Raw genomic sequence first — 17,413 nt, 5'->3', positions numbered from 1 at the left:
GCGGCGTGAAATCCCAATGTACCAAGCCACTCTGCTACATTTGAAATGCCGGCTCTCTCGCGTGCTATCGAGCCATTGCGCGCTTCTTTAGTGAATTACTTCTAAGGTATATACTACTATGTGACAGATATTGAGAGTGGCAGTTAATGGCGCTTTTTATAATCAACAGTTGTCAGCTGCAGTATCTATTTATCACTTTTAGTTGTGATTCCATATCGACGTGGTGTCAAAAATTACGAAAAAAGTACGAAAACTTGGGTATCATTAAGATTTTCTTGTTTTTGGAAAACGTATCATGGAGTTGCTGTTTTTCCTGTTCGAAACGACGTGGCTTTTGATTCAAGTTCGCTGGAGTAGCTTTTTTTCTTTTTACTTTTAACTTTTAACAATTGTCTTGATTTACAGTAATATGTTGTCATCTTTTTAAAATTATTGCAGTTTTAGTACGTAGAAGAAATATGCTCAAACAAGACCCTTCCGGTCCTTCAGTCTGCTTAAAGTTTCAGAATCCTTCAACATGCTCTGCGATCAACCCTCCGCTTCTATCCGGTCTCAGGATCAATACGAAGTGGAATTAACGTATGAAAGATTGAGTGTATTCATCATACACGGAAGAGGAGAGGCAAGATTCGAGAACAACAAACACACGGATAATTCTCGAAAATATTCAACGGTTTGACGTAAAGTGGTTTCAACGAAGCGTTTATCTAACGAATACACTTGCCAAGTTGAAGTTGAGCGCTCGCTTTACTGTTAAACTATACCATGAGCGTATATATCAATCCTTAGCTTGAATAAAACAGCAATATTAGACTCTAGAGTCTAGGCTAATCCCTGACTGAAAAACACCCTCCGTCTGACTAAAACAAAACAATACGCAGCAGCGCAGTCCATTTGGTAACTGGTTACAATGAGGCCTGAAAGCCAACATTAGTCATTCAGTCCCTCTAATTAGGTAGAAATCGCAATACTGATTTTATAACGAATCGGTAAAATCTAACTCAAGACTGATATGCCACGAGGACCTAGAAAGAATTATACCTCAATACGTTCTTACAACAGTTATTTTCCTTTAGCAGACAAAGGCTGTTACAGCTCAAATGGTAAGTCGAAATAAAAATAAAACATATTACATTCTCTCCAATAGGTAAAGTATTGAACAGAAAGTCCTTATTAGCCTCATTACCTTTTTATCGTCATTCTAAGTCCTTACATATTAGCTTTTTATCGTCATTCTAATGCCGACGAAAGCTCTTTGTACAGAAACATCGACTTCTCTAAAATCCTACAAAAACCAATGTCGGAAACCTATGGATTATTCAGGGGCAAGAACCTGTGCTGGCAAAATGCGAGCCAAATATAAAAACGAAAACAGGTTTCGTCGTAACTTAAGTTTTAACGAGAAACCAGTAGAGGGGGTCTTGTGTAGACTCCAGTATTCCTTTCTTGCTTCTTTTATATTCCAATGCTACTTTGAATATACAGATGTCAACATATTTGAGTGCATATCTATATAAGCTTGCAGGCAGACTACACACACACACATATATATATAGTGTGCGTGCATACATGCATACATACACGCATATAAACATATACACATAACTATACACCCATATATATGCATGTAAGTATAATGCACAACGATAATGACACAACGAGCGGGTAGAAACAAACTTACATGAACACGCACACACTCACATAAACGCTATTGAACACGCAAGGACGTATACTCTTGAATTAACAATACAGTGATCTAAAGGCAAGCCCTTGCTTTCCAATAATCGACACGCTGGTCTTTTGTATTCACTGACGTCATGGAAACGTCACTAATGAATGCGGAGCGGGGGTGGTTGCTACGGGCGCGGGAAGGAGCATTTGTTGCGTACAGTGGGGCCGTGGATGAAGATTTAAGGAAGGGAGAGAAGGAATGTAGGAGCTGGGGGCGAAGCGAGGGAGTGTAGATGGAGGGAAAGGGTTGCAACAAAGTAGGGAAGGGAGGAAGAGGAGGGAAAGTGGAGGGAAGGTGGAGGGAAAATGGAGGGAAAGTGGAGGGAAAATGAGGGAAATGGAGGGAAGTAGGGAAAGTGGAGGGAAAATGGAGGGAAGGTGGAGGGAAGGAGGAGAGACAGTGAAAGGAAAATGGAGGGAAGAGGAGGGAAGGCAGAGAGGAAATGGAGGAGAGCTGGAGGGGAAATGGAAGGAAGAAGGGGGTAAGTGGAGGAATGGTGAAAGGAAGGTAGAGAGGTGGAACGACGAGAAGAACTGTAACTGTTCCTCTGAACAACTTCAGTTCTTTGTTCTGCGTTTGAACGTTAATCTTCCAATGCCGCCACTTACTGCTTAGCTTAATCGTGTCTTAAACGCAGACTGACTGCGCTTTTCAGTGCACAGCACGTAGTATCGTTGACTCTTCGTGTGTGAAATATCAGGTGCTGGAACTCCATTTCTTTAAAGGCATGCTTTGTGACGTAAAGCATTTGCAAGTCGCTAATAAACGTGATTAATGCGCAAAACAGGATAAATGAGAGATAATGAAAGTGACAGTTTGCAAAATATCTATAATAATAATAATAATAATAATAATAATAATAATAATAATAATAATAATAATAATAATAATAATAATAATAAAAATTAAAAGTACACATACGTATATTTCTCGTCGTAAACATATTTGAAACGACTCCGAAATCAGTCCCAGAAGGCTTCATTTTTTTTAAGCTACAAACTTTGGAGATTTTTTAAAACCATCGTATCGTTCCTAATAATAATAATAATAATAATAATAATATTAATAATAATAATAATAATAAAATAATAATAATAATAATAATAATTAGAAATTAAAAGTACACATACCTATATTTCTCGTCATAAACATATATGGAACGACTCCGATATCGGTCCCAGAAGGCTTCATTTTTTTTTTCAAGCTACAAACTTTGGAGATTTTTTTGAAAACTATCGTATCGTTCCTGAAAAAACCGCAGGGTTAACCTTCCAATATATATTTAAGAGAATTTCTATGTGCATACTCGAAAATCCAAAAGAAAGAGTGTATTTTTGATTAATCCGTGTTACACAGATTTAGATAAAAAAAAAAAAGCAGGTAAGAATAAATAACATTTATTCATTTTTACTCCTGTAGAATTATTTCCAGTAAAATTTAAATTCATTTTGATTAAGAATTCTCGAATGAAAAATCCTGGAATTTCCATACGATTCCTTGCATGTAACAAATTTTTGTTAGACCCCGAATATCACTTAATATGAAAGATCAAGAACTACACAATGAACTGAAACAGGGAGGACTCCTTAAAAAATGATCACAGAATTGGCTTTCTTCTGTGCTCTTTTATTGTACATTCTCTTGCTTCTTTAATGTTAACCTGGCATGTATCTTTTATCCAGCTACTTACAAGGACAGTCGGACACTTAATTAAGTACTTACCAGATAATCACTCACAGTTTTAAGGAAACAAAAGGTAAATTGAAGCAGGACATCCCATAATGCACTGTATTACAAAGAAAGAAGATAATGAAATTTTAAAAAAATAAGATAAAAACACGATAAAGCCTCCTGACATCATTCCGGCGTCGGTGACCCGGGTTGTTGTGACGCCAGATAACTCAGAATCAATCAATCCTGACATCATTCCTTGTCGATTGCTCAAGCAAATGTAATTTTTTTTTTCTTTTTTGACAACGAATTTGTCATTCATAAAAGGCACTGAAAAATAATTTTTTCGGAGACCAGGTGTTCAATATTTTTAGCATAATATTGTTTCTCAAATACCGGGGGAAAAAAACCCGTAATGAGGGCAACCGAGCAATATTTTCGTGAACACGTTTTACTGAAATGTTAAAAAGAAAAATGTTAAAATACAACAAAGTTACTCTCTAAATTCTTTGTTGATTTAAGTATGCATTCAGCGTGTACCAATCTTATTTTTAGACTTCATTATTTTCAATTATTGTTCAAAAAGTGCAAATTTCCTGCGGGAAAAGTTTATTAGACTTTAGACGGATGGAAACAAGCTGACAGTGAATAAATTACTTGCGTGTGAAAAAAGAAAGACAATAGTAAAAAAAATAAGTGCCATGTGAATTAAAGTAAATCCTCAAACTGACAACTTACTCATACATGTACAACAATATTAAGTACAAAAAAAAACTGAGAAATCGCAGGACGCTTTCAAAGCTGCAAATCAACACTCGTGCAACTCACAAGTCACAACCCAATGCAATAAGCCATAATCTTCAAAGTGATGAAATAATAAGAAGGGTTTCTAATAAATTAAGTGCAATCGAACAATGAGACTGAATATCACCTTTCCGCATTGATTATTGGTTTCTTAAGGATTCATATCACCTCGTTTGTTAATGCAGTCTCATACGACGCCATTTAAGGCAAATCGACGAAATATCTGACGAACAGGAAGCGCATATGAATGCATTTTTCAATTAAATTGCCAATTTTATTTTTTCTCAAAAATCAATGACATTGTTACCGCACGCAAGTATAAGTGTCCAAGTGAAGAAATCACATAGCTATGAACTTAAGGACCAATAAAAGAGATCTTTCGCCACTATTTAGTTCACAGAAGGATAACTGCAGTCAGTATCCAGTTCATACAAGAAGTACTGGCATGGAACGTTCATTTTTTGGTGTTTATTACACGGGAAGTACTATGGTGTCAGCTGTACGCGCACTCTCGCACACAGACACGCAAGCACGCACACACACAATATATATATATGTGTGTGTGTGTGTGTGTGTGTGTGTATATGTATATGTGTGTGTATATATATATATATATATATATATATATATATATATATATATATGTATATATATATATATATATATTAAATTCATATATACATACATATATACACACGTGTGCGTGTATGTGTGTATGTGGATGAGTCATATTGTCAATGCTGCAAGTATTTCGTAAGAAACATTATCAATACGTATACTTAACTTACGAGGAATTAAACGAAGCGAGGAATAATACAACTATCTTAATGCCAAATAACACAAGACGAGTTGACAATGTAGCAGATGAATAGCAAATGACTAAACTGAATAAACGTAGCCGGATAAGCACATCCGTTGACATAAAAGAAGTGGGACAATTACTTTGAAAGTTTTTTTTTTTTATAAAAGAAGCTTCAAGTGATCGTAAATCACTTTTAAGAAATTCACCATTTTATTGTAGTGTTTCCTATGCGTGAGACGTCACCAAGTAGAGTTTTGTCATGGCGGTTCATTTTGCACGATACCGGTATACTTCCACTTGTGCATTTGCATTCGCTTAATTCATAGGTCAGAGGAGATCCAGAAAATCGTCTGTCACGAAAGGAGACGGATGAACTAAAAGCAAAGTTGACATGCATGTTTCGAGAAAATTTTCCCACATATATATATCTTATATATATATATATATTATATAATATATAATTATATATATCATATATATATGTATATATAAATATCTATGCATGCAATATATATAAATATATATTATATACATATCATATAGCATGCAATATAATGTATAAAAATATATATATATAATATATAGATATATATATATATATAATATATATATATATATATATATATATATATATATATATTATATATATTCATAAATTAACTTACTCTGTGATCTATGTCCCTCCAACGGAGAAAGAAGTTAACTTTCCTTGATAACCTGACCAAGTCACAAAATAAAATAAAAAAACTTTATATCACAAACTTTGCACCTGTATCAGATCACGATTTTACTCCGTGTACTTGAACGGTCTAACACCGACTTTTCCTTACTTTAATTTTTTAAATTTTACTCATAAGTTTAAGAATGAAACAATCACGAGTCTTGTTATTGCGAACCATACCGTCGATTAAACGTACTCTATTAGTGATTCAGGAACAGTGAAGTAAAGATTTAAATATTTCCCGATAACAGAGGATAGCGATCTGCGCCTGGCCAGTTACCGGGTAATCTCAGGACTATTAAAAACAAGTAAAAAATGCTCCGAAGTTTCTTCGGCACAACCGAGTTTTCTGTACAACGTATCATATTGTATACAACCATCAACTAAGACTGGCAGCTCTCCAGTTGCTCATCAGATGCGGTGGAATGAGAGTGCGCGTCCCATGGCTCCGGAAAGAGCTGCCGGATGCGCACGATCCATGGCTTACTTTAACCTTAAATAAAATAAAAACTACTAAGGCTAGAAGGTTGCAATCTGCTATGACTGATAATTGGAGGGTGGATGATCAAAATACCAATTTTCAGCCCTCTAACCCCAGTAGTCATTTAGATCTGAAAGCGGAGGGACGGACAGACAAAGCGGCACACTAGCTTTCTTGTAAAACTTAAATGGACTGCTAGACAAGAGTATGAGGCTCGTAACTTCATCCCTTATGCAAATGCACGGCAGGATTATGCGGTCTATGAAATTTGATGAAGTTATTGATAAAATGTGTGAATAATAGCAAGCCTTTCTATTAAGGCCAAATTTCTCATTAAAAACCTTGTTAATTAAGAACAAATTTCTAACTGATAACAAATTTTTAATTAATGCCAAAGTTCCGGATTGATGATGATATTTCAGATCATTATCCAACTTTTTTATCAATAACATATTTCTTAATTACAAACTTTCTCAGATGAGCTTAATTTTCTGATAATGCAGTTTTCACATCAATAAAAAATTACCTGATGATTGACAAATATTACTGTTAACAGCTACCTTTCTAACCAATAACAAACTATCTAACAAAAGATACATTTTTTCAGTAGCAGCAAAGTATTAGATGGGAAACAAACTTCCATTTCATGACAAAATGGAAATGACAATCCTGTGGCTGACAGGCAATTTTTTTTTCCATCGCGGAAAGCTGTCGCATTGATAACTAACTTATCTCTTTAAAATAAAATGGAATTTGCATGCACGTATATTTTAGGTGTTACACTCAGTTTTTCCTGCCTGGGTTGATGCTTGGTTTATAAAGTCAGACGGCGGAATTCTTCTCAAATAAGTAAAAACTTTGTCATTAAACAGATTTCTTTTTTTCGCAGAACTTTTCATTGGAAATGAGCCTTTTCTTACAATCCAAAATTTACAGTTAAATGCCGATAATCATATTTGATAGAGTAATAAGAGCCCACATTTTTACTGGTAGCGAGACAGTTGCGTTGTTTTTCTTCTGGAGACACCCCGTTATGGAAAGGGCTTTAAATATAATATGGATGTGTGTGTGTGTGTGTGTGTGTGTGTGTGTGTGTGCCTCTTGGGCAAAGTTTTTCTCATATGCAATTTTCATTAAACTTTATGGCTAACTGATTATTTATGATCTTCTTATTCAACGTTTTAGTACTCATAAAGTACTTGTATAGAAAATAGAAAATTAAATAGAAAGCTGATAGATAATCAATTACCCATAAAATTCAATGAAAAAATATATACTATATATATATACCACATATACATGATAGACATAAGCATAAATAGTAGTTATGAAAATATATATTTATATATATATATATATATATGTGTGAAGGTCTATCTACCATAGCAAAGAAATGATAATTTAGGACAAGGAGAGATGAAGATCGTCAATATAGTAGATTACGTGAAGGTCTGCAGAGTATCGACATTCACGCTCGATTTGATATTTACCGTGCCATGAGGCGGAATATTTACCCCTTAACAAAATCCCCGGAACGAAACCCACACACCCCCCTCAAAACTCCCCCACCATCCACCTACCCATACCCAAACCTCCATCACGCAAATCACACCAATTCCCCTCACCCCCTCTGTTCGTTCTCAGTCCCCCACCCCCCTTTCTCAATCATCACGTATTTGAAGAGTAATTTCATTCAATATTCACTTGTTCAAGTTGCTTAGTACATGCAAGGCTCGCATTGTAATACTGAACGGCCCAATACATGCATATCATGCCTATTGATGTAAACTGTTGACAGATGAAAGAGCGAAGTATCCCATTCTAGAGGTCATTCTTGTGCAATAATGTCAAGATAAGGAAATGTTTCAATTTTATCACAGAAAAAGCATATGAATTATGACATGGCTCTGATTTAGCAACGACAAAAGGCATCATTGTTATTATCATTACCAATATTATTATTCAGAAGATGAACCCTATTCATATGGGACAAGGCCAAAAGGGACGGACATGGACTCTCAAATCAACCTTCCAAAGAATAAAGTTCTCATTAGAAAGAAGCAACAGGAGGTGATTGGAAATATTGAAATGCAAAGACAAGAGATCACTAATTGAACAATTGAAAAATGAATTAACAGATAAATAGAAAGGAATGCAAGTAATTTATCAAAATGCAAGGAGAATACACTGCATCTTCGCTAGAACTCCTGAAGTTCCGAAGGACCTCGCGAAATGAAAAGTCCGACAGCGAAACATATTTACCGCATGTTGGTGCTGCTATTCAGCGAAACTATACTTGAATGGAATAAATAATTTAGGCCAAAGACCAAGCACTGGGACCTATGAGGTCATTCAGCGCTGAAAGGAAAAATGAGAGTAGAAAGGTTTGAAAGGTGTAACAGGAGGAAAACCTCAAAGCAGTTGCACTATGAAATAATCGTTAGGGAAGGGTGGAAAGTAAGAAGGAAGAAAGAGACCATGAACGGGGGTACAGTAAAAGGAATGAAAGGGAATGCAGCTAGGGGCCGAAGGGACGCTACAAAGATCCTTAAGCAATACCTATACTCTGTTTTTTTTTTTCATCTGTCCATCCGCCTGTGGTGTTTTTGTATGGTAACACTGCGTCCCGGGCTTTAGATAGTTACATTCAACGATTATAATACTATCCTGTTTCGAATATTAACGGTGTAATTCGCATACAGTAAATTATGAAAACACTTTTCAGTTGCAAATGTGCACCCAGATATCCTTTTATTTACCTAAAACTTACACATAGCGTAACTATCTAAAGCCCGGGACGCAGTGTTACCATACAAAAACACCACAGGCGGATGAACAGATGGAAAAAAACAGAGTATAGTGCACCTCACTGACGGTACTACCCACCCTACGGGGTGCGAAACTATATTAAATTATAAGAAGAATCTCGTTCCCAGTTAAATGATTTTTCTCCCCTGTAATTCCTGTCTCACTTTTTCCTTTCTTCTGTTCCCTACAGCAACTACTTCAACGGCGGACCAAGTTCTGTTGCCGTGGTGCCTCCTCCCCACACCCGTTTCCCTATGACGGTGGTCTCCCCCATCAGGACGTCCAACAAGCCACACGCCGTCCTGTCCTTCATCACGTGGGACGACCACTACAGAGACCTTAGGGGACTCCTGGCGCAGGCCCTCCAGGCGAACACCCATTTCACAGAAGGGTTCGTCCTTAACACCATAGAGACAGACGCTTCAGAGGAGATGGGAGGTAAGACGAAAAAATGATACATACATATACATTGATATATATATCAATAATATATATATATAATATTATAATATATAGATATAATATATATATATATATATTATATATATATTTAAAATTGTGCTATGCATCCATACACAGAATCAAAGACTGAAAGGGCCCAATCTAAACAGGATGGTATCCATAATGGATTTTATTAAGAAAGTTGCACACCTTCAAGGACTATCTGTCTCCATCGTTCGGTAGCTGGCTACCAGACGATGGGGATCGATAGTCCTTAAAAGCTTGTAACTTTTTTGTAGTAAAATCTCCATTAGATACCATCGTGTCTAAATGAGGTCCTTTTATCATATACACACACATTTATATATATACTAGCAGGCAGACAGGCCGCAGGCAACCGTAGGCCAGCATTTCTTTAACCGTAATTTCATAGTTATTTTTCATCATAGAAAAAAATGAGAGCATATTTGGAATCCTCGTGGAAGATTCTATCAGGATAATACTTTCTTTTTTCTCCACAACTAATATTAAAGAAGTTCGCATAGGCGGATATCCGGCCGGATATTCGGATCAAAACGACACTCGGTTAAACCCATCCCCTGTCAAATCTACCTGTGTGGTCCGACTTTGGTTCAATTCGGTGCAGCAGTTTCGACGTCCGTAGAACCCCCTCGCCATTTTTAAGCTTCTCAGGCCTCATTACGACTGATAAATCAGCCTCCTAAAGTCTGCTGCACTGAGTTTCGGTAAGAAGCTGCCAGCCCATGGTCAATTTGAGTGAGTGAGTGTATCGAATTTCTGTCGTTCATGGCAGAATGACGTCTATGGAAATATAAGGTCCATTGTTCTCGTGCCTTTGCCTCCCTTCATCCTTTTTCATACCTCATACTATTCTGCCCAGGGAAGGTCTCGCTTACAGACTTCACTCAATGATATAATTCACCGGCGTAATAGATCGTATATGGATTACGGATAATTCGAGCTTTGCGTTTCAAGTCACAAAACGCGAAGGAATTTTTGAAACTCCAGGTGCTATTAATAGCGACATTCTCTTCAACAGTTTTGACTGTTAACGGATTATCGATGGAATTTATTCCCAAAGTTAATTAGCTGTTATTTGTCACTAAGTCCATATACATTTCTAACAAGTCCGTTCGTACACCGCCGAAGATGAATAATCCAACCCCCTTAGTTAATTTTTTTTTTTTTTTTGTCAACGAATAACTTGTATAATCCTTCTAACGAAAAAAACAAAAAACGCTTCTACTGAGTCTTGCATGGCGCTCTGTAATAGAAAGAGAATGGGGTATAACAATATCTTAACCCAATCAACAACACGCAGCCAACTATTATCTTTCCACTGTTGGGTCATGCAAGTCTATGAGACTTATGGTCTTCCGAATATATAGTTATCAAATAGCAACCTTTCCCTCTTTCACTCTCTCTAGGACGTCACTGTATTGCATAACTATTCGGCACTTGGATAAGTTTGTTGAAATTATTGTACATCATGCAGGAATTATTGTATTTAGTTACCTTTCGTTTATACTGCGCTCTATAACTGGTAATTCCCTCACAGTAAATGTTCCCAAAATGTTACTTTCATCTCCTTATCAGTGTCATTGACGCCTTAATTTGACATTACAATTGTATGGTACTAGTCTTTTAAGAATTTTTACCCTATTGCGTTACATACAGGAACAAATATCATTCTAATCAAGGATCACACAGTACACCTCAGTTTCATTTTTCCTCACGTTAAGAGCGAGAATGTATGGTCATTTTTACCATTACTCTTTCTTTTACCAGAACCTCTGCTGTGGTATCCTGTGGCACACATCCTGGGCGGTGTCCGGTTGCCCATGTATCCCAGCGAGGGGATTCAACAAGATAAAAAGGCTCTGGGGACAAACTTCACCCTACTTCAAGGTGAGATTGCGCTTAATGTCAAGTATTATTATCATTATTATTATCATTATATTATTTGAAGGGTGTAGACCCTCTTTCAGGCATGTTCTGTTACATAGAATGGGAGCACCAGTGGAACTGATTTTATACAAGGTCTTTTCCATTGTTATTACTTTTGTCTTGTCTTCAAGGCTAATATTTGCTAAATAGTGGCCGATTATGCACATCGGCCAGTTCTTAGCAGATATCAACCTTGAAGAAAAATTATAAAAATTATTATTTTATTATTATTATTATTATTATTATTATTATTATTATTATTATTATTATTTTGACGATGGAGGAAGGAACACTAGAAAACTAAAGAAGTTTTGCATTGTTATGCTACTTTACTTTAGAAAAAAAATGACAAAACAATGGTCTTTAGTTCAAGCATTCTTATGAAACCAGCGTAACTGATACCATTAACTTTTACAGCAACCATTAAAAGGACAGAAATGAATCAATGATAAGTCAACCCACTGATGACCATTGCTGTGATTGCTTCTTAGTGCTTTTTTAATAATTTTTTTTGAATTGTTTGACCCATTACTGTTCTTACAATGTCATTTTCGATCAAAATGAGAAGCGGGAATCGACGCCAAGAATTTTAGTAACATTTACAGTACGCCGCACAAGGCATACTGTATAAAATGCCCCTTACGTAGTCTGAAAAGTAGATTAATTAGGAGGGGAAAACCTCTTACGCAGAGAACAGGGAAACGCACCTGACCTGCGCAAGAAGTTTTTGCTTTTTTAGAATCAATCATTATTCAGTACTATGTATACATACACACACACACACACACACACATATATATATATATATATATATATATATATATATATATATATATATATATATATATATATATGTGTGTGTGTGTGTGTGTGTGTGTATATATAGACATAATATATATATAATATAATATATATATTATATATATATATATATATATATATATATGTATATATATATATATACATATCTATATATATATATATATATATATAACTGAATCACGAAAGTTTGGAATGTGATAAATCCATAAAGGTATAAACCCACAAAGGAAAAATAAACAACGGAGTATCTGCAAGATCTTTCGACTCGAAAGATCTGCTGAGTAAAGGACGTCGAGTCGAAAGATCCTGCAGAAACTCCGTTGTTTATTTTTCCTTCGTGGCTTATAACTTTATATATATATATATATATATATATATATATATATATATATATATATAGTATGTACATATACTTATATATAATAGGTATGTACGTATATACATGTGTATATATATATTATATAGTTATGTACATATATATGTGTATGTATGTATGTATACATATACACATGTATTTATGTACATGCGTATATATTACTATAATATATATATATAATATATATTTATTATATATATATATATATAGTATATATATATATATATATATATATATATATATATATATATATATATATATATAATAGCGACAAACTGCATTCACATCAATATATTTTACTTCCCCCAGATTATTACTACGAGCACGCGAAGCTCACCCTCATCGTCGACCACGGAGAGAGAGGGAGGATATCCCCCCTCCTCGACAAGAAACACCACGAGTCGAAAGTGAAGAACCAGCTGGTCTTAGGATACAAATCCCTGGAGGACTCGACCGATCCTCAGCTGCTCGTGGGATGGGTCAGATGGTCGGGAGCCTGGGTCGCCTACACTTACTTACAAGAGAAGAAACTGCCGGTTTCTTCCATTAGTTTGTGAGTGATTTTGTTCAGTGGCTGTTATTGCTTTTTAGTAGTTATTTGAAAAAAAGAAAAAAAAAGGGAGTGAAAGTGTTAACCTTCTATTTCTAAATCATATATCTCTTTTCTTCTAGAAGCTATGTCCTTGATTTGCATCTCTCTCTCTCTCTCTCTCTCTCATCTGCTTTCTATAAGCTTATGTCCTTGATTTCCATTCTCTCTCTCTCTCTCTCTCTCTCTCTCTCTCTCTCTCTCTCTCTCTCTCCCTGTAATCCTATATATGGATATTAGCTGTCTAACTTAAAAAGGTTCATTGCTGTTAAACACTAATAAGGACGAAAATCTTAAGCATTCATTTTTGTTTCCTTAATTATTGCATAACTAAATGGCACATAACTATTGAAATGAAGTGTATTCATTTATGCAATTATTTTTATTTATCAGTCAATCAATTTTAAAAATCTTTTATTTTGCAATTTGTTTTATGAAGGATTTGATTCGTCCATTTTGAATAAGCGAAGAAAGTTACTAATTTACTTAAATTGAGAAAGTTAAAAAGTAAACAAACCGAGTTATAGATCCAACCTCTCCTTGCCCAACGCCAGGTACGTCAGAGAGAAGGAGCACGTCGTCAGACGGCGGCAGCCCAAGGAGACGTTCAAGTACGTCGTGATGCTGGAGGTGATCACGTACGACTCGGACCAGCTGCAGCAGCTGAGGGCGGCCACGCAGCGGCTCCGGGTGGAGAGGTGGAGCGGTTACATCTGCCTCTACACAGTTCACACCCTGCAAGACTTCGCCGACAACTTCAACAGTAGCGACAGCATAAGCAAGTTCGTCGGCGACATCGTATGACAGAAGAGTTACTTAGGACATTGATTCCGAAAAGCAACCAGTGTTTGACTGAAGTTATTATCATTAATAATAATATCATCAAAAGTTGGAGTCAAGAACTATGACAAATAATATCTGTTGCATTATTATCAAGTACGAAAGTGAAGGACTGCGCCATATGAAGTATACCTAATAGATATACAGGAATTCGTAAAGAAAATTGACTCCATTAGATGGAATTGGAACTCTGACTTCTGGAAATGTTATGTCGCGAAAGTGTGATTCCCGATCAATAATTCTTATCATTAGTATTGTTTAAAAAAACGCGTAAATTGTCATGAGCTTGCAAAGCATGCCTTCAGATAATAAAACGGTCACTTGTGACAATAATGAACTACGGAGATTGAAAAAACAGACATTATAAATATATTACAAGTGGTATAAAGTAGGTATAAATCTAAAGTGTTACGAAATTGTTAAGTACTAAAAAAAGAAAAAAAAGCGGAATTTGTCAGGTATGCATCAGAGTATAAATAAAATCATTGTCGTTTAACACTCATGGTATTCGAACATCTTCATGCAATGCCATTTGTTATGGAAATATGGCTATAAAAAGTACCATAACGTTAAGACTAAATTACAAAAGGTCACAGTTTATAAAGAAAACTGTGACGACAACTTAATTACGGTGCAGATACGACAAATAAGACAGTGAATTGGTGCCTGTACAATTTGCCGTCTATTAACTCAGTGATACGTTTTTATTCTCTCTCTAACACTGAATTTACGTCTAAATTTTTCTTTGCTAGCACACACCAACACACCTTGGTTGAAATGATGACACGCATGGCTAAATCATTCCAAATTTGTAGTCAGAAATTATTATATGCTAAAAAGGAGAGGCTATAATCGAAATTCTCCCTTAGAAGTTATAATTCCGGATTTGTTGAAACCTACTAAATTTACGAATAAAGATTTTGATTTAGAAATTAAACACCTGATACATTCACATTCAGCTAACTAATAATGCTGATTATGATAATAAGAGAGTTTGGTGCTCTAATGCCCAAAACGGAATCAAAGAAAACGGTTGAGTGTGGTCAAAACAAGACAGTAAGTAAAGATCAAAAATATATTCACCGAGCATACATAAACCATTTGAAACTTCTGAACTTCTGAAATTGCATAATTATTCCTACATGGCACCATTATTCCTACATGGCACCACAATTACCATGATCACTAAATTACTGAAAATAAGCGACATGAACAATGCCTGAGAAATGGCACACAAAAATTGATAATATGCTTTAATCGTCTATCAACTGCTGAATTTCAAGAATAAAGACTGTAATGTACGAGGTATAATTAATCTTATACTTTGATTTCCGGATAAGAAGATTTTAGAAATGGACCTTATCACTGTCATCAATATGGATGAATATTATACTAGACCACTGAATTGTGACTGTAATCCAACAAGAGACTATAAATTATCAAATGTATTAAAATTTAAGTAGAATTATTAGAGATAAAGAGAACGAGTAATCAAGTTGGTTCTCAGATGAAACTGTAAATATTTTTATCATTACCATTAATCAAAAACATGAAAATTCGGAACTCCGAAGAAGTGCCGAATTAGTACGGTAGCTACCAAGTCATCTAATGTAAACTTAAATAGCGCTGACTTTGATATAGAAGCTGGTTAGCTAAATGACAGAGGAGAGAGTTTCGCTCCTTCTATATCAATCATTGTTTCTGTATATTCTACTTTACATAGAACTGTATAGTCTTATAGACCATATCCTGTAAATAGTTTTCGACCTCGTATCTGATTTTCTTCTACCAGTTTCAACTCTGTACATAAAGAACTATATGATAAGCAAAGATAGTTATCAATCCAAACGAAGGAGCACTTCGTCGGTGTACTCAAATATTAAGCTCCAAATACCGTTTACGTACACCAAGACAATGAGATTTACTAAAAATTACAATACTATTGTTCCAATAATAGACTGCTCATATCTTTTCAATAAATAAAAAACACAAAAGTATCAATTTCATTATTATTATTATTATTATTATTATTATTATTATTATTATTATTATTATTATTATTATTATTATTATTATTATTATTATTATTGGTAATGGTGATGACAGCTGGGCATGCCCTCTATTAAATTTTAATGCACTCTAACAAATAAATAAAGTGGATTTTAATTTTCATCGAATGCATATGATATTAAGAGTTGTATTAATGGTGTTGCTCTCATCATTATATTGTTGTTATTCTAAAATGGCAAAAACAAAATTAATTAGGGAAAACGTGAAAGGCCAATAATCACAAAAGCAAGTTTCTAAATCATTCAATATCCACAAGTAAAGACAAATTTAATCACGAATAAACGAAGATGAACAGACACACACCAATATGCATACAAAATATGTGGTATAAATTAGAATTTAACCCAGGTTTCAAGGTTAATAACAATTGCTTAGTTTTATAAGCAATTTTTACCACATGTTCTAATCTATCCTGAAATGTATCAGCTATAAAAAAAGTTCTAAGTCTTTAGGTTAAAAGGAGAGACTCTCTGCCACGCTGTAGAGATTGTGGAAATAATAGTAATCTCTTCTACTGTCTTTTGCCTCATCTCATATCTATTATCTTTTACTACAAAGGTTTTTGCAGTGCTTTTAGGTCTGTGATATTACACTAACTTCTTTTAAGCAATTGATTTGCAATGATATCTTGTAGCTTACAAATTATAAATAAACTGTATATAATTACATACAAATTATATGCAATGGATTTGTTATTTTAACCTGTACAAAAGTCCAATAAATAAATTTTCCACCCGTATGAACATTCGTTTTTTTACGTAACCTTTCATATTCTATAAGGTGATATCGATTAGTTGATTCGATATCACAGTCGAGCATAAGAACTACAATGGTCATTTAATGGTGAAAAATATTATTTTCCACTGTAAACCGTAGTAAACCAAATCCTGTTGAGAGGTTTCCAACTTTAAAAGAAAATTATATTTTATCATTATGGTACGATTAGTGGCTTAAATTGATTTTACAGTCTATCGCTACAACTTCCTGTCTCGCCTCCTATGAGAAGTACTCGAATACCTGCCCTTCCGAAAGCCCTTTTTGATGCATAATTTTTCTGAAATCTGAAATACGGAGGTAACTGGGACGAAGAAACTAAAACCCTTACTCAGCCCAGGAGCCCACACCGCCCTCTCCTCCCCCCCCCCCCCCCCCAAAAAAAAAAAAGAAGGGCGGAACAAGAGCTAGGCTTTACACCTATGGAAACGATATATTTGCCTCTTGCGAGATGAAAGCTTTAGGGTCGGGAAAACCGGGTCCTGGAAGAGTTCAAAAGCCTGCCAGAAGATTA

General features: G+C 35.1%; 1 protein-coding gene across 1 annotated transcript in view; it reads left to right on the top strand.

Annotated features, from left to right (window-relative positions):
* Positions 1 to 16,850, top strand: part of LOC135224307 (uncharacterized) — a 63,250-nt gene extending 46,400 nt beyond the window's left edge. Inside the window, exons 2-5 of the mRNA XM_064263172.1 lie at positions 9,210 to 9,457; positions 11,270 to 11,389; positions 12,936 to 13,179; positions 13,770 to 16,850. Coding sequence (XP_064119242.1) covers positions 9,210 to 9,457; positions 11,270 to 11,389; positions 12,936 to 13,179; positions 13,770 to 14,019 — 862 coding nt within the window. The 3' untranslated portion in view covers positions 14,020 to 16,850. The remainder of the gene's footprint in view (positions 1 to 9,209; positions 9,458 to 11,269; positions 11,390 to 12,935; positions 13,180 to 13,769) is intronic.
* The last annotated feature ends 563 nt before the right edge of the window (positions 16,851 to 17,413 follow it).

This window comes from Macrobrachium nipponense, chromosome 12 (assembly GCF_015104395.2).
Source record: "Macrobrachium nipponense isolate FS-2020 chromosome 12, ASM1510439v2, whole genome shotgun sequence".
NCBI lineage: Eukaryota > Metazoa > Arthropoda > Malacostraca > Decapoda > Palaemonidae > Macrobrachium > Macrobrachium nipponense.
This window is presented reverse-complemented; position numbering and strand designations above follow the sequence as displayed.